The following is a 19,284-nucleotide window of genomic DNA, read 5'->3' on the forward strand; positions in this document are numbered from 1 at the left end:
AGTGGAGGTAAGGAACACCCTGAGGCTGGTGCATGTCGAGGAGGCCCCCCCACCCCCCTATCACCTCGGCCCGCTTTGTGTCTTTCGGATTCGTGCAAATAAATCAGGACCGCAAGTGAGCTCTGATACATAGCGCAATGAGAGAAGACACAAAATCAAATGGAATGTGCAAGCAAATTATAGAAAAAAAACCGATCTAAATCCGTTAAGTAGTTCTCTCGTGAAAAAGCACACAGATAGACATATTATATTATATACAGGGTGGTCCAGATCTAATTATGCAGCTCCAGATCGTCTGGATGACTTTGATTTATGTGGTGACGATTCCAGGTCGGCGCGAAGACGATTCTTCATGTCATCAGTTCGCACACTTCTCGATGGTCCGGGATTTTTCGGGTGATTTTCTATGTAATGAACTTAATAAGTTATAGCGTAATGAAAATTGCATCATTAGATCTGGACCACCCAAAATAGATAGATAGAGAGATTATACTTTAATAAATACCGCATTGATTTCATGTGTCTACACTTTGTCTTTATATATCTGAATGAAGTAATAAAGTAAATATTAGGGGCACCCGGTGCAGGCCATATTGCCACTGTCATGCAGGGTTATCAAGACTGAGAGGTCTCACCACAATTGGAGGAACAAGTGCGGTAGAAGAAAGACACCACTGGTCGGTAAGTGGCATATAACCAAAATGGTGTATGAACCTTCATGTATCTCAGGGGACACCCGTACGTTGTTGGTGCCAGAGACGGGGAATTCCTATGTGGATTCCTGAGGAGTGACAGACATGACAGCCATCATTCTTATGTGGAAGAAATTAAATTTAGAGAAATATTAAAAAAAGAATTCTTGTCCTCAAATTAGGACCTGTTTGAGTCAGGAACCAGGCAGGAGGAAACTTGTTCATAGCAGAGGTCTATGTTTCTAAACAACTGAATTTACATAATCATCTCCTGACATTCACCCTGACTAGTTTGTTGGGTTACACGCCCATCATCGGATTGTTTCATTAGCTTATATGCCCAAACATCATATCTAAATAAAATCATTTCACGATACTCTTGGTCCTTACATGACTTCTCAATACTTCTCGAGGTCCTATATGAGGAACATCTGTCACGTATTACTGGGTACCTGATAAGTCGGCCCACTTCTTGCACCATCATTGCTCTTTGATGTTCACTTGACCTTTATCTGGTTTCCTGATATACTTAAACAAGACTACATTTATTAACCCTTCATGCTACATCTAAGATAAATGCTATATTTAAACGTGGAAGGAATACCAAAACACTTCATACACAATAACTCTTTTACCCCTCAATGACTATGTGACCCCCAAGTCTAATTATTAATTTTTACATAATTGTGTCAGTTGGATGTGTGTGCGAGAGTAGACCACCCCAGTAACGATCATGTTAAGTCTCACTCACCCCTCAATAATACACAGATGGTGCCTTCGGAAAGTCTTCAGACCTTCACGTTTCGGACATTTTGTTAAGTCGCAGCCTTATTCTAAAATCACTTACATTTTTTGTTCCCTCATAAAGCAACGCCAAATACCCTGGAATGAGAGTAAAAACAGTATTTTAGAAAGGTTTGAAACTTCATTACAATATAAAGAATTGAACAATCCAATTGGCACAACCCTTAACTCACCTTTGGCAGCCATTCCAGCTCGGAGTCTCCTTGGGTTTGACGTGACGAGCTTCACACACTTGGATTTGGGTAGACCCTCTCAAGCTTTGTCAGGTTGGACGGAGGCTGTTGGCGGACAGCTAGTTTCATTTCTTCCAGAGCTGTTCCAGTGGGTTTAAATCCAGGCTTTGCCCTGGCCACTCAAGGACATCCCCAGAGTTGTCCCTCATCCACTCCAGTAATGGCTTTGGTGTGTCCTGTTGGAAGGGGAAACCTTAATGGAGCTCTGCATTAAAAAGATCTCTAGACTTTGCACTGTACAGCTTTCCCTCGACTTTGATTAGTCTCCCAAGTCCCTGATGCTGCCACCACCGTGCTTTACTGTTGGAATGGTACAGCATGATGATGACCAGTGCCTCATTTTCCTTTATTTTTAATAGTTGTACTACCCATCTAAGATGGGTTGAAATCAAAGCATTCAAAGTAGACTACAGCATACTCAGCGTTAACACTTGCAGCGCACCTCCTATTGGAATGTCATGGTAAAATGCATTGCATTTTTCATTCCAACAGATGGTGCATAACAAACATTAGCACTACTTTTACAAACCCTAAACCGAATGGCATAAAACAGAGACGTAACAACCAGATGGACACACAGACACATGCCCTTTTATTAAGGTGAACTGGTTCCCAATCTTGGGGGGTTTAGTAAATGGATGGATGGATGTACGGTTTCCTCCAGCGTCAGCCTTCTATACAAACTCATGAAAGAACAGCCTTGTCAACACGTCGCAGATTTGTCATCTCTTGACCTTCCATACCAGACGGAAACAGAACCCCGCAGCCATGCTGAAAAGCAAAACACTTAATTCCCTTGGCATCGGTTTAAGTGAGAAGAGGTTCTCAAAAAGCAGACACGTCTGGCATGCTAGCTGGGATGGCTGCACGGGATCTGCCTGCCAGAAATACTGCGCTTGACACAGGAAAGAGCAGGTGCAAAAGTCAGAAGCCACTAAAATCAGTTTTAAATAGAAAAGAATAATACGCCAACAAAGAAAACAAAAAAGCGTACGCGATACCATTTCAGCCGACTGAAGTTTCCAGTTCAGAAGTTACGTCTTGGGACTCAAGGCAGGGCCTTTCCATGCAGAAGAACTCGTGTTTAACACAATACAGAGGCTCCACGTTATCCAGAGTTTCCTTACTTTGACGTAGTACTGGGAAAAATATCATCATCTTTCTCTTCATCTTTAACCACTTCAGTGTGGGGTTGATGTGCTTGATAGACCTTCTCCAAAGAGCTCGGCCCTCTGCTCGGTGGTGCTCCTCTCCAGTCAGACCCTTTTCCTTCAAATCTTTTTACTCTCTCTTTTGCCCTGTACTTCCATTCCCATCAGTCTTTTGCCCACGTATTCATCGTTTCTTCTCATCACAGGCCCATACCACTTCAGTTTCCTTTCCTGTACTTTCTTGGATATCTCTCCAACTTTTGTCGATTGTCTCATTTCTTATTCTGTCCTTTTTTGAAACTCGCACATCCGTCTCCAGATTCTCATTTCTTCCTCATCTGCCTTCTCCAGAACTCCTTTTCATGTTCATGTCTCAGCTCCATACTGTAGACCATTGCTGGTCTTACCACGGCCTTCAAAACCTTACCTTTAATCTTCCCCTTAATTCTTTGATCACACAATACTCTCATACGTACATATACACATACACACATACATACAGTGCATCCGGAAAGTATTCACAGCGCATCACTTTTTCCACATTTTGTTATGTTACAGCCTTATTCCAAAATGGATTAAATTCATTTTTTCCTCAGAATTCTACACACAACACCCCATAATGACAACGTGAAAAAAGTTTGAGGTTATGGCCAATTTATTAAAAATAAAAAAACTGAGAAATCACATGTACGTAAGTATTCACAGCCTTTGCCATGAAGCTCCAAATTGAGCTCAGGTGCATCCTGTTTCCCCTGATCATCCTTGAGATGTTTCATTGGAGTCCACCTGTGGTCAATTCAGTTGATGTGACATGATTTGGGAAAGGCACACAGCTGTCTATAGAAGGTCCCACAGTTGACAGTTCATGTCAGAGCACAAACCAAGCATGAAGTCAAAAGAATTGTCTGTAGACCTCCGAGACAGGATTGTCTCGAGGCACAAATCTCAGGAAGGTTACAGAAAAATGTCTGCTGCTTTGAAGGTCCCAATGAGCACAGTGGCCTCCATCATCCGTAAGTGGAAGAAGTTCGAAACCACCAGGACTCTTCCTAGAGCTGGCCGGCCATCTAAACTAAGCGATCGGGGGAGAAGGGCCTTAGTGAGGGAGGTGACCAAGAACCCAATGGTCACTCTGTCAGAGCTCCAGAGGTCCTCTGTGGTGAGAGGAGAACCTTCCAGAAGGACAACCATCTCTGCAGCAATCCACCAATCAGGCCTGTATGGTAGAGTTGGCAGATGGAAGCCACTCCTTAGTAAAAGGCACATGGCAGCCCGTCTGGAGTTTGCCAAAAGGCACCTGAAGGACTCTCAGACCATGAGAAACAAAATTCTCTGGTCTAATGAGACAAAGATTGGACTCTTTGGTGTGAATGACAGGTGTCACGTTTGGAGGAAACCAGGCACTGCTCATCACCAGGCCAATACCATCCCTACAGTGAAGCATGGTGGTAGCAGCATCAGGAACTGGGACACTAGTCAGGATAAAGAGAAAGATGACTGCAGCAATGTAGAGACACATCCTGGATGAAAACCTGCTCCAGAGCGCTCTTGGCCTCAGACTGGGGCGACGGTTCATCTTTCAGCAGGACAACGACCCTAAGGACACAGCCAAGATATCAAAGGAGTGGCTTCAGGACAACTCTGTGAATGTCCTTGAGTGGCCCAGACTTGAATCTGATTGAACATCTCTGGAGAGATCTTAAATGGCTGTGCACCGACGCTTCTCATCCAACCTGATGGAGCTTGAGAGGTGCTGCAAAGAGGAATGGGCGAAACTGGCCAAGGAAAGGTGTGCCAAGCTTGTGGCATCATATTCAAAAAGACTTGAGGCTGGAATTGCTGACAAAGGTGCATCAACAAAGTATTGAGCAAAGGCTGTGAATACTTAAGTACATGTGATTTCTCAGTTTTTTTATTTTTAATAAATTTGCAAAAACCTCAAGTAAATTTTTTTCATGTTGTCATTATGGGGTGTTGTGTGTAGAATTCTGAGGAAAAAAATGAATTTAATCCATTATGAAATAAGTCTGTAACATAACAAAATGTGGAAAAAGTGATGAAGCGCTGTGAATACTTTCCGGATGCGCTGTATTATATATATATATATATATATATATATACACATACATATACATATACACATATACACACACACATATCCTGTATACTCAGCAAAAAAAGAAACGTCCCTTTTTCAGGACTGTGTATTTCAACAATAATGTTTTAAAAATCCAAATAACTTTACAGATCTTCATTGTAAAGGGTTTAAACAATGTTTTCCATGCATGTTCAATTAACCATAATCAATTAATTAACATGCACCTGTGGAATGGTCGTTAAGACCCTAACAGCTTACAGAAAGTAGGCATTTAAAGTGACAGTTCTAAAAACGCAGGACACTAAAGAGACTCGTCTACCGACTGTGAGAGATGCCCAGGGTCCCTGCTCATCTGCGTGAACGTGCATTAGGCCTGCTGCAGGGAGGCATGAGGACTGCTGAATAAATTGCCATGTCCGCACTGTGAGACGCCTAAGACAGCGCTACAGGGAGACAGGAAGGACAGCTGATCATCCTCGCAGTGGAAGACCACATGTAACAACACCTGCACAGGATCGGTACCTCCGAATATCACACCTGCGTGACAGGTACAGGATGGCCACAACAACTGCCCGAGTCACACCAGGAACACACAATCCCTCCATCAGTGCTCAGACTGTCCGCAATAGGCTGAGAGAGGCTGGACTGAGGGCTTGTAGGCCTGTTGTAAGGCAGGTCCTTACCAGACATCACCAGCAACAACGCCGCCTATGGGCACAAACCCACCTTCGCTGGACCAGACAGGAGTGGCAAAAAGTGCTCTTCACTGATGAGTCACGGTTTTGTCTCACCAGGGGTGATGGACGGATTCGTGTTTATCGTCGAAGGAATTGAGCACGTCTGGGACCTGTTGGATCGCAGGGTGAGGGCTAGGGCCATGCCCCCAGAAATGTCCAGGAACTTGCAGGTGCCTTGGTGGAAGAGTGGGATAACATCTCACAGCAAGAACTGACAAATCTGGTCCAGTCCATGAGGAGGAGATGCACTGCAGTACTTCAAGCAGCTGGTGGCCACACCACATACTGACTGGTACTTTTGATTTTGAGCCTCCCTTCATTCAGGGACACATTGTGAAACATTTTGAGTTTATATCTTATGGTGTTGACTCTTTTAGTGTTCATACAAATATTTACACATTAAGTTTACTGAAAGTAAAAACAGTTGAAAGTCAGAGGATGTTTCTTTTCTTGCTGAGTATATATATATATATATATATATATATATATATATATATATATATATATACACACACACACACACACACATACACATATATACATACATATATACACATATATATACACACACACACACACACATATACACACACACATATATATAAATAAACTCAATTTACAAAATTCACACATTACTGATATAAACTATTTCAACATGAATGTTTTAAGAGTCTTACATTGTTCAGTTATGGTAATTAAAACTGCATTGACATCATCAAGGCCTCCTGCAAACAGCTGATAAACTTTTAAATAAATATAAATGAAACAAGAGGAATAAAAAGGTAATTTTACTGGTTTTATTTGAGTCAAGGTGGAAGTGCATTAAAGTTTTAACGCATACAGGTTTTCAGCTAATATGATTAATACATCAATTCTAGATCAACAGTGTTAGGAGTTTAATTACTCTGCCAGATTCCAGATTCCATTCACATGGGATGTTCTCTTGGGCGAGAGACAAACTGCCACCAGAGTGGTGGAAGGTCACCTTCTCTGCGAGCTGGAGGAAGAGATTCAGTTTTTGGGCCATCAGCAGGGGTCTCCTCCTGTAGCTGCTTAATCTTATTTATTGAGAGAAAAAGAAACAATTAGTGTAGAGTTAAAATAAATCAGTGTTCTAATTTGTACAATGTAGCTACTGCTACTTTCTATATAATGTTACTGCATACCAACTTAGTACATTATGCTACTTATTAAGAAGTACAAACTTTAAGGACATACTGTGTTAAAACTGATACTGAGTAAAAGATATTGTAATATTTTTAGAAGGAAGAAAGTCAGTTCTGTTCTGCCGACACTGAATCAGAAACAGAGCAGAATCACCTTCGCTTGTCAGTACTTGATGTTCAGGAATTTAGCTTGGTAGAGCTTTGGAGCTGCTTGTAACAGAACACCCCATACAAATAATATTAATAACAAGCTAAACAACACACATTATAAACAGTGGCAGAATCTTGCAATAAAGAAGATTAGCAAATGAAAGTGTGTGTGTGTGTGTGTATATATGCTGTGTATAATATAAAAAGAATTTCCTCTTAACAAAAGTATATAAAAATATTCTCTGTACATATTTAATTAGTTAGAAAATTACATATTTTAATGGAATTTTAGTATTTTTTGGTCACTGAATTGAATCCCACAGAATTTTTATATTATTAAAAAAAGAAAGGAACAGGAAGTCTGCAGTTTAAATGTACAAATACCAGGGTTAACACTTTAAGGCTCGTACATGCCTGGCTATGCAGAATCTTACTGAAAAAAGATTTAATTGAATTGGCCAAGTCAAGTACCATGAAATTGGTGAGCAATACTGGCCCAATCCAAACCCGATACAGGGACCCCCTACTTCTAGGTGAGGCAGACTAAAAACAGGCTCCCTACAACCGCGCCCCTTTTGAAGTGGGGTCAACAAAAGCTGTTAAATATTACAGGCTGTGAGTGTTTTTAGTTCATACAGTATGCTGTGCTTTGTAGCGTAGCTTATTAAGTAAAGCAACTCTCTACAGTAGGTACTTTGGTGAGCCACTGCTGTCAGGGTGGAAGATGTCCGTTATCTCTGCGTTATTCACCCGTTTTACATAATCAGTACAAGGATACACACATACTGTTGTTAAGGAAGCATCCGGTTTTTTTTTCCCCCCTCAAAATCATGGTCCTCAATTATTGTCCTGCAGGCATTTGTTTCAACCAGTTTTGTAATTAGGAGCCCTGGCCTAGTAGATAATGAAACTTAGCATTTAATTATTTGGCTTCTTCTTGCTTAAATTCTTTTCCAAGACAAATCTTTATCTGATTATAGATTTTACGTTTTCTGAAAACATCATCCATACATTTTGTGGTCCAGACCAGATTTGTACCTCTTGGTCCTTTTCCTTCTCTCTCACTTATTTCAAAACATTCCATTAATAAAGGGATTTCATGATGTTTGTATGCAGGTTTAAATGGAAGACCATTAAGTTGGAAGCTCCCTTTGTTATTCGCATCTCATTTTTAACTGATGGCTGGTTAAGAAAACAGGTAGCAATTAAAACGTAATATACAGCTGTGTCAAACTAAAATAGGCAATTTGGGTTCTGAATCATAACAAGCAAGTTAACTAGAAACTAAGCCCAAAAACATATTGCTTTAGTAGTAAATAAACAGGTTCTAATTAAGAAATTTGGTTGAAGAGAAAACCTGCAGCCACTCCAGGAGGTAAACTGAGGAGGTCTGCTTTAAACTGTAAAACACTTTTTGGGGATTCTACTTTTGCAAATAAACTTACGTAATAAAATGGAAATGCTAATCTATGATTATTTATGATATGATCTATGAAATTCAGCATAGAACAACTTTTGTCTGGTCCTGCAGTGACCTACTGTTAAAGTGGAACGGTAGAGAAATACCCAAATACTGAATACTGAAGGCCTGTGCGCTGGAGCTGGGGAGTCCTCTACAGCGCATCTTCTTCAACCTGAGCCTGGAACAGGGGAGAGTCCCGAGGCTTTGGAAAACATCTTCCATCACCCCAGTCCCAAAGATATCACGTCCTAGTGAGCTGAATGACCTCCGGCCTGTTGCTCTGACGTCACATCTGATGAAGACCATGGAGAGGCTGCTGTTTCACATACCAGGAGAAGGTGGAAGTGGAGGATGCCATCATCTATTTGCTACGATCCCTCTCCAACTTGGACAGAGGCAGTGGTGCTGCAAGAATTATGTTTCTGGACTTCTCTAGCACCTTCAACACCATCCAACCCATGCTCCTTAGGGACAAGCTGACAGAGATGGGAGTAGATTCACACCTAGTGCCATGGATCGTGGACTATCTTACAGACAGACCTCAGTATGTGCGTCTCGGTAACTGCAGGTCTGACATTGTGGTCAGCAGCGCCGCAGGGGACTGGACTTTCTCCAGTCCTGTTCAGCCAACATACATCGGACTTCCAATACAACTCGGAGTCCTGCCATGTGCAAAAGTTCGCTGACGACACTGCTATGGTGGGCTGCATCAGGAGTGGGCAGGAGGAGGAGTATAGGAACCTAAGCAAGGACATTGCTAAATGGTGCGACTTAAACCACTTACACCTGAACACCAGCAAGACCAAGGAGCTGGTGGTGGATTTTAGAAGGACCAGGCCCCTCATGGACCCCGTGATCATCAGAGGTGACTGTGAGCAGAGGGTACAGACCTATAAATACCTGGGAGTGCAGCTGGATGATAAACTGGACTGCCAACACTGATGCTCTGTGCAAGAGAAGACAGAGCCGACTATACTTCCTTAGAAGGCTGGAGTCCTTCAACATCTGCAATAAGATGCTGCAGATGTTCTACCAGGCGGTTGTGGCGAGCACCCTCTTCTACGTGGTGGTGTGCTGGGGAGGCAGCATAAAGAAGAGGGACGCCTCACGCCTGGACAAACTGGTGAGGAAGGCAGGCTCTATTGTAGGCACGGAGCTGGACAGTTTGACATTCGTGGCAGAGCGACGGGCGCTGAGCAGACTCCTGTCAATCATGGAGAATCCACTGAACAGGATCATCTCCAGACAGAGGAGCAGCTTCAGTGACAGACTGCTGTCACCATCCTGCTCCACTGACAGACTGAGAAGACCCCACACTATGTGACTCTTCAATTCCACCTGTGGGGGTGGGGGGTAAATGTTAACATTATACAAAGTTATTGACTGTTTTTACCTGCATTTTTATTACTCTCTAATTTAATATTGTTATTTGTATCAGTATGCTACTGCTGGATTATGTGAATTTCCCCTTGGGGATTAATAAAGTATCTATCGATCTATCTAAATATTACTATAAATAAAAAGAAAGAAGAGGGCATACAATATGGAACATAGAAATTCTCACAACCTCTTGAATGCTAAGTTATTCTAAAGGCTGCTACTACATGTTCGATACTTGCATTGCAGCAGTGTGTGTGTGAAACCCGACTTAATATTCAGTAGCAGAGCTCATCATTTTGGTAATGCAGATAAGGATAAGATGAACCAAGACCTGTTCTCCATACCTGTACTCACTGGGTAAACAGGTCAAGTCTTATTCAGTTTATCACACACTAAACAAAGTGAAACACAGGTTTTTGCTAATTTATAAAATAAAACCAGACACCTAGGTTTTAGGTAAATATTAACACCTTTACTGTCATTAAATCGTGTTTTGGTTGAACATACATTTTAGGTTACCTTTTTTTGAAAATGAAACTGAACTGCAAATAAAAAACGTACTTACCTCCCTCTCCCAGCTCTGATCTCGCAGTTTTTTCCACTGTTCTCTTTTGCCAAAATAATCAGGGTACATAGCTTTCTCAGTAGGATGCCACAAATCTAGACACCACTCTGGAACCTGATACACACAGTAAGGAAATGAAAGGAAAAAAAAAAAAAAAAGCTTTGTTGTAAAACAGAATAAAAACTGGCAGTAATTATGAAGGCTTGAATGACAAATCAAACGTTCTGAATGCCAAAACTTCAAAATAAAACACACTTTTTAAGACAGGTGACAAGAACACCAAAAATACAAAAGTGCTTATCAAGTGTGACCTAAAACTGATGTCAAGATCATGTTTTAATAATTAAAAAAAAAAAAATTACACAAGTGCATATAAGTATCCAATGAAAAGGCAGGAAAATATGAAAGTGTGTGACAAATTCACAACCTTTAAGTGGTGCCTGGATGAGATATTGAGACAGCTTAGACATCAGCACAAAGTGGGCCTGACGGACTGAATGGTCTCCTCCCGTTTGTCGAATTTCTTATGTATTTTCTAATTTAAGATGTGTCAGGGAAGACAAATGAACCCAGTTATTCTTTTTGTTGAACTTTCAGTTGTATTCCTTGGATGTGTGATTGTATTTGAAACTGGATAAAGTAGTTTCTGTTGATAGTACAGCATAATAAATTTGGACAGAAGAGAACAGTTCACTTTGTGAAGTGTTAAGGTGGGAGACGGTGTAACCTGCTGCCACTGACCACAGTGTTTTTTTTTTGGTTTACTCAATATAATGCATTGCGGTTGTCACATTTCTGTATGCATTACACATTCACAACAATGCTCTGGCCTTCCAAAAACTTCAAAGAAATAAATATTATACCCATTACTTTGAGCCAAGTCAGAAGCTCTTCACTTTTTTGCAGTGTTTTTATTTGTATTTCAGGGGGATGGTGGCCGTTTATTATTAATGTTTCTTGAGCTTCTGTAAAAAGTCTTCCCTTGGACAGAATAAAGCACTATCAACGTACTGTATATATAAGCCTTGATTTAGATTAAAAGCTATAAAACATTAAACGCTTAAAATCTAATCCACTAGAGGGATTCCAGGATGTTTTACTGTTGATATTTGACTAAACCTAATAAACATGAAAATTAACCTTGAAAATGAAATCAATTTGAAATAATGCAAAGAATACGACTGAGAACACGGCTTAAGGTTTGGCCAAAGCTACATTTAAAGATGTCAGCGTCTTTCTAGTAGTGCTTAATAGAAATGAAATGACTTTGTGCAGTCTCTAGTTCAAAGATCAAAATAAACGCTGAACAGTAATTCTCCTGTAAATTTATGCAGTACAAAAAAAGAAAAAAAAATGACAAAGAATTGCCCTGCTGATTATACATCACAGAAGAGGAAAAGGACGTGTTATGCACTCTCATCTCGATTGAAAACTAAACACAGATTGTTGTTCAAAGCTGATAATTTTGTCACAATCCTCAAAACTATGATTTGGTTTTTTTTTGGCCTTTCTGGATGTCCGCACTGTGGATCTTTTTTCCCTCGTCTTTGTACTCATCCCAATGGCCTCTTATTGTATACCCTTCACATTATACATGATTTTTCACTCACCTTATAACATTCATATCGTTCATATGATGTACCACCAGGGGAATCTGGAAAAATATAAGGTTGTGGATGCTGACTGGACCAAAATTCTTCCTCTCCAGCTTTCAGCAACATAGTTGCTTTTGCCATATCCTTCAAATCCTTGTGTTCATCAAATCGAGCCCTCAGCAGGCAGGCATAGAAACGATATTTATCTCTGGGGAGGACAAACAAAGACGAAGAATGCAGTGTGATTGCATTGTGACGCAGGATAAAGAAGAAATCAAGGAGGACTAATTTTAGAGGTGGGCAGAAATAAACTAGACAGAAAGGATGGAGGCATTTATCAAATGATTAACAACAGACATGTTTTTGCTGCTGATTTCACAATAAAATGCCAAAACTCCTCGTTTATTTTGGCAGCTTATGTCTGGTCAGCCTTTAAAGGCTGTTTTACTTTACAAAGTCAGGCCCGTCAAGAATAAAGAGATTTAGTAGTCCAACTACTGTACTTATGGCACGCAGACTTATTCTGATAAACTGGAAGAACCCGAACTCTCCTCTTATAAGTCAGTGGGAAACTGATGTGTTATACGATTTGAAATTGGAAAAAATCAAATACTCAGACTTTTTGCAAAACATGGCAGGCTTTAATCAGTAATATTTTAAAATAAGCTCTTAAAGCACAGAGGAAGCAAATATTTCTGCATTTCTTTGTCTTCTGCATTCATCTCTATTGGCTTATCAAATTTATTAATTTAGGTAGGTTTACAAGCCTTACAATTTCACGCCGTTTGCCTTGATCTCTCTCTCTCTCAGGGTGGGGATCGATTTGTCCTTAACTCAATTTTTCTTTTTGTAAAAACTTGATTGATTTGTGTGGATTGCAATAAAATTAATAAAAAAAAAAAAAAAGATTTAGTAGTCCAGAATATTCTTCGTCTTTCCAAACACACTGACAGAGTAGCTTCTTTATGGTCACACATTACACCCTTGTCCCAGTTCACTGCTGTCTGCCCTCCTTGTGACTTACCTTCTTCAAAAGACATAAGCAGTCTCTGTTTCAAATGAAATGGTGCGGATACTTTCCATCATTCTTCCTGCCATCTCTTCCCATTATATCACATGTCTTTGCACACTGATGATCTGCCCTCAGGATGCTTTACATATGCTGCACATGAGCATACAATTTTCCTGTTTGCAGGTACTGAGTGCCTTTGGGACGGCTCCTGACCGTTCAACCCTAATTAACACGCAGATTTTTTAAAAAGCCTGGCTCTTCTCTTTGAAGGTATGAGAAGCCCCACAGTAATCTCTACTATGAAGTCTTCATGTCTGCTCTTTCATCTGTGCATGCAATGTCACGGTCTTACTGGTCAACAGCAGCATTGCTTGCCTACTAACTGAGCAGTTATGTGCTTGCTTGTTACACAAATCCTTGTCAATGCAAATCTTAGGAACTTGAATTTACTTTAAATTATTGTCTAGCCACAAAAAGTACAATGCAAACAGTATGCACCGAAAACAACAGGATGCAACAATAAAGTACTACACTGCACAAGACCACCCATTTTTGCTCTGTAAACTGAGCAGGTATTTTACTGTACAGTATTTTTCTTTTTTGAGCATGAAAAAGTGCTAAATGATATAACAGGTAAGAATTCATTTTTTGATGACACCTTGGATGTCACAGAGTGGAAAAAGTCAAGATTCTTTGCAGTGCTGTGGAGTCGGAGTCAGAGACAATTTTGGGTACCTGGAGTCGGGGTCAGAGTTGGCGAAAATGTAACGACACCTGATAAATTTAAATTGTAATGAGCAAAAAATACAGCAAGTTCAAATGTCCCATTTGACAAACAACAGTCATAATGAAGTACTTCTCTGATGTAAGAATAAAGCCCAATGCACAGTTGTGTGTGAAGTTCAGCTGAGCTATCATACAACCTGACATTCACAGATTGTAATTTGGAGTATGGTACATTACAAAAAGTGTTTTCATTTTATTTCAGATATAATGTGTTTAACAAGTTCATGTGAGTGTAAACAAGTGTAATGGTGTAGGTGGAGGTGTGTGCTGTGGCCTGATGTCTTTTGTTTAAACTGGCCAATACGGCAGAGAGTCAGCTTCCTAGCCAGTAGTTCTGTGGTTAAATGACGGCGTGTATGTTGCCTTCCTTCAATCAACATGGAAAATAATCAGCATATTAAATACAGCGGAGTCGGAGTCAGAAGTACCGGAAACTAAGGAGTCGGAGGCGAAGGATTTTTATATACTGACTCCACAGGCCTGGTTCTTTGACAACTGTGAAAAATTGACTTCCCAAAAAAAAATAAAAAAAATTCTTACATCAGCACTACAGAATCAGAGGAGTCCCGACACCAAATAAGCACAATCCAGTGAATCAGCGATATGCTGCTCCTCGGATGTACGGCACCCACCAAAACATTTGGGACAAAGATATGTCTTTCCTTGATTTACACCTCTGCTGCACAGTTTAGAATTACAATTCAAACAATTCAGACATTGTGATTAAAGTGCACGTTGCAGACTTTCATTTAAGTCTTTAAGGGTAAATCAAGGAAAAGATGTCAGTCTCAAACATTATGGAGGACAGTGTCTTTCCAAACCATCCCCCGTGACTCTGCCCGCATAGAAGTGAAACAGGACAGTGAGGAGGGTCCCGCCAAGCTCTCTACTCCTGTCGTCACACTTACCCCTCCCCTCGGCCCGCAGCCTCTCTCTCAGATTAGTGTGAATATATCACTGCTGCAAGCAAACTATGATTTGTAGCGTAATGAGAGAAGTCGCAAAATCAATCAGAATGTTCAAGAAAATTATAGAAAAAAAAAATCTAAATCCGTTAAGTAGTTATCTTGTTCGCTAACAAAACGGAGTTAAGGTTACCACCCGAGGCAAACGCGTGAGGAGGACCCTGACCCCTTCCCTTCCCCGCAGCTCGAGAAGTCTCTTTTGGATTTGTGCTAATAAAATTGGTACCACAAGCAAACTATAATACTTAGCGTGACGACATAGTCGCGGAAACAACGGAATGTTCACGCAAATTATATAAAAAAAAAAAAACAATCTAAATCCGTTAAGTAGTTCTCTTGTTCGCTAACAAAGTGGAGTTAAGGTTACCACTTTAAGGCAAACGCGTGAGTGAGGAGGGCAATGACCCCTTCCCCGCCGCCCGAGGAGTCTCTTTTGGATTCATGCTAATAAATCGGTACCACAAGCAAACTATGATACTTAGCGTGATGAGAAAGTCGCGGAATCAATGGAATGTTTAAGCAAATTATAGAAAAAAAAAAAACGATCTAAATCCGTTAAGTAATTCTCTCGTGAAAAGCGGACAGAAATACAAACGGGTCAAAATAAGAAATTTCGCGCTTGGACCACGAAAATTTTAAAGCCAAATTCTTAGTGAGCACCTATGAGCCTAGAGTAACCTACATTCAAAATTTCAAGTCCCAAGTCCTCATGGTTTGGAAGATTTCATGATGAGCGAGTCAATGGTATTTGGTTTTCATATATACAGTGGAACCTCGAGATACGAGTTTAATTCGTTCCAGCACTGAGCTTGTATAGCGAATTTCTCATATCTAGAACTTCCCCAATGAAAATAATGGAAATCCAGTTAATCCGCTCCTCACCCCCAAAAATATCAACATAAAAATCAATTTTCCTAACAAATAACACTGATAAATAATATATACAAGTGGAACCTCGGTTTTCAAGTAACTTGGTTTATGAGTGTTTTGCAAGACAAGCTAAATTTTTTAATAAATTTTGACTTGATAAAACGAGCGATGTCTTGCAATACGAGTAGTATGAATACACTTTGTCTGCTGAGCGTCATGTGATCATAAATGAGCTGATGGTTCTTCTCGCTTGCGCACGCGTCTCTCTCTCTCTCGGGCAATCGTCTCCTATTCTCCGTCTGGATACGCTTATATGGCGAACTGCTACAGCGAAACAATGAAATCGCAAGCGCACAAACGCGTAGATCCTCACGCTATGGGAGAACAAGGAACACTGAGTGAGCTGACGGGCTGGCAGCGTCAGCTTGGGTGATTCCCCGAGTCGAGGCGGATTGGGAAACGCGTCACGCATACCCACAGCCTGGCTCATGGCTCTTTACGCAAGCCAATGCTCATATTTAGATCTGAATTTTTCACTCATACTTTCCTCTTATCTTGAATTTCTCGTATACAGAGGTGATCGTATCTAGAGGTTCCACTGTATATATAAAGTCATATGTGCTTCTGTGCCTGCCTATTTTCAATTCCACTGAATATAGGGGCTCCACATGCACAAAACATTCAAATATTCAACTCAAAATATTTTATTGAGCACATCTGTCTTGTTTGAAATTGTCCAAAATGTTTCCAGGGCAAGAACGTTGTGAACATTGCAATCGAGTTCCAGCCATACATTTTTTGGGCGTATACCAAATTAATAACATTCTGGACAAAAATGTTTAAATGCCTATCAGACAGCCTTGGTGTCAAAACTCACCCCATATCCATTAACAGTGCAGTCTGGTGGACTCCCAGAAGAAGGACAAATAAACTGTAATTGCTTTTACTTCACCATTAGCACATAGACTTATCTTGCTCAACTGGAAGAATCCTAACCCAGCTCTTTTAAGTCAGTGGGTAGCTGATGTTATATACCATTTGAAATTGGAAAAAAAAAAATCAAGTTCTCACTTAAAGGATCTGTACAAAACTTTTTTTTAAAACCTAGTAGGACCTAATCAATAACATTTTAGAATAAGCACTTACGAGGGTCATTCAAAAGTTTCTGCACTTTATATTTTCGGGAAGAGTAGTGATTGGTCATGTCTGACAGTGTCATGTGACCAGTTCTGTCTGGCAAGCTAGCTGTCCTTGCAGTTTTACTATCAGAGTTGTCACCCTGTGGTGCATTGCACCAAAGAGGAACAGCATTCTGTTATATGCTTTTAGTGGGCAGAAGGTGTGCTGGGAACAGAAATTCATCTTCGCATGTGTGCTTAGTACACGGGTGTCAAACTCCAGGCCTGGAGGGCCGCAGTGGGTGCAGGTTTTCTTTCTAACTCTTTTCCTAATCAGTGTCCAGTTTTCACTGCAAATTAACTTCTTTTCTCTTCATCTTAATAACCCTGTTTTTAAGGATTAAGTCTTCAGAATTGATTCTTTTCTTCATTAAATGACAGCCAAACAGAAATGAGATGTGAAAAGAGCCAACAGATGACCAGCTAAACTGGGGCTTCAAACTCCAACCAGTTCCTTAATGAGAAGCTGATTTTTGCTGTTAACTAAACCAGTTATTCAATTCCGTGGCTCGTTGCTGCTCTTTCTGCCACAGCAGACATTTCCAAAACTGTTGAAATTCTGTTTTTTTTCTTTCTTTCTAAGAACTCCTAAAATGGTTTGGTAACCTGAGGGATCAACCTTACTGAGACCTTCATCTTTATTTTCAGATTTTGTTCGATGGGTACAGGTGAGCTGGTCATGTTCTGCTTGCTTTATGCCTCATTACTGTCTGGCTGCTAATTGAGGAAAAAAAAAAAAACTAAGGGGCCTGAGTCAAGCTAATTAAAACTAAGGCTAAAGAAGTTAATTCGCATCACAAACTGGTCACTAATTAAGAAGATGGTTAGAATGAAAACCTGCAGCCACTGCGGCCCTCCAGGACTGGAGTTCGACACCCCTGGCTTAGTATGAGGATCAAGTTCTCTCTCATAGAGTTGTCTGTGCGTGGAATGAAATGGCCGTACTAGTGTGACGGATGCAGAGCGCCCCGGATGTCCAGCTACAGCCATAAAGATGTGAAAGCAGCGGTGCATCAATGGCTACACAATCAACAATTTTGCTGATGGCATTAAAAAGTTGGTACAACACTGGGAAAATTGCATCACAAAGGAAGGTGACTATGTAGAAAAGTGATGTCGTTTGTTTTTGAAATACTTAATAGAGGTTAAAAAAAAAAAAAGTGAGGAAACTTTTTGAATGTCCCTCATATACTGGGGAGATGGCCTTCTTTCCCTCTTTACTACTCTCAAATGTTTCACTCGGGCTGTTGGCTTTCTTCTCTTTCTCATGGGTGTGGGTTGAATTGAATTTTGTTTTGTTAAGTTTGACTTGTGTGGAACGTTACATGCTTTTACTAAAATCAATAAAAGATACAAAAAAAATGTACTGTTTCTTTTAAATGACTAAATGGGAGTCCAATTAATTGAAGTCTTTGCCTTGCCCTACTATATTTTAAACAGCACACCATGTAGTGTTCTTGTGTTTAATACCAACTCTGTTCACATTTTCCTGTCTCATGCCTTTCAATAGAATAGTAGCAGTGATTTAGACCAACAAGCCCAGGCCTTCATCTATTAAAATATTTTCCTCCTTTCTCAGCTGAGGACACCATTTATTTCCTACAACTTACTGAAGGGTTTAACTGAAAGAAATCTCTTCCTTTATCCCTACTCTCACACATGTTTTTCAAATCCCCAACCAAACCTGCCTTGTTAATTAATCGTTTACATTTGCCTAAAGGAACCTTACAGTCAAGTTCTAGTCTGAACAAAAAGTGCCACAGCAATCCAATACAACCCAAGTCTGAAATGCAATGTTCTATCGCCAATTAGGCTTCAAACGCTTTAAGTTTTAAACATGCATTAAGTTAACCCTTACCCGACAGTCTAGTAAATTAAGCGGATACTGCGAAAGTAAAACAGTCCCGTTACAATGCAATTCATTCCCTGTAAATTAAACTTGGGTACGGATCTGATCTGCCAAGACACTATTTCTGAAAGATGTTAATTAAAGCAAATATAGCTTATATAACGCCACAACCCAAGCAGCACATATTTCTGATGGTATGTGTGAGAATGCAAAACATAACATAAAACAAAGCAAAAGTATAAAAAGAATCACTATGGAAAAATGACACTCCCGGATAGTCGGCTTTATGGTCTCTCTGTTTGACTAGTGTTTTAAGATCTTAGTACACGATTAGAGCGCTAACATGCTATTATATTTAACCGAGTAGCTCCTGTTACCTGAAAATACACCATGATTCAAGGTGCCTCAAAGATTTTTTATACAGTCGCAAGACTTTCTGTTGATGAGTTAAATAAGCTGCCGCCATGTTCAACCCCGGGTCCCCTCGACCGACTTCACCTTCATGAAGCACAGAATTGTGGGAGACGGAGTGTCTCCGTCTAGCCAATCAAAAGCCAGCGTTCATCCTATTGGCGAACGCGGTAAGGTCAA

General features: G+C 40.4%; 1 protein-coding gene across 1 annotated transcript; it reads right to left on the reverse strand.

The window, feature by feature from the left end:
• Nucleotides 1-6,497: 6,497 nt before the first annotated feature.
• On the reverse strand, nucleotides 6,498-19,204 carry ndufb9 (NADH:ubiquinone oxidoreductase subunit B9). The gene is made up of 4 exons (XM_039738770.1): nucleotides 19,071-19,204; nucleotides 12,049-12,241; nucleotides 10,439-10,552; nucleotides 6,498-6,773 (listed from the first exon to the last, which is right to left on the reverse strand). The coding sequence occupies exons 1-4, from the start codon at nucleotides 19,157-19,159 to the stop codon at nucleotides 6,642-6,644; spliced, it is 528 nt and encodes a 175-aa protein (XP_039594704.1). The 5' UTR covers nucleotides 19,160-19,204; the 3' UTR covers nucleotides 6,498-6,641.
• Nucleotides 19,205-19,284: the final 80 nt, after the last annotated feature.

Source organism: Polypterus senegalus, chromosome 16 (assembly GCF_016835505.1).
Source record: "Polypterus senegalus isolate Bchr_013 chromosome 16, ASM1683550v1, whole genome shotgun sequence".
NCBI lineage: Eukaryota > Metazoa > Chordata > Cladistia > Polypteriformes > Polypteridae > Polypterus > Polypterus senegalus.

What these genes read in the sequence shown, in the direction of transcription:
- ndufb9 (XM_039738770.1), bottom strand. Translation starts at nt 19,159, where the DNA reads ATGGCGGCAGCTTATTTAACTCATCAACAGAAAGTCTTGCGACTGTAT. An exon ending in GAATCATGGTGTATTTTCAG is followed by an intron (nt 12,242 to 19,070) that starts GTAACAGGAGCT and finishes TGTCCTCCCCAG; the next exon opens with AGATAAATATCGTTTCTATG. An exon ending in ATCAGAGCTGGGAGAGGGAG is followed by an intron (nt 6,774 to 10,438) that starts GTAAGTACGTTT and finishes TCAATAAATAAG; the next exon opens with ATTAAGCAGCTACAGGAGGA.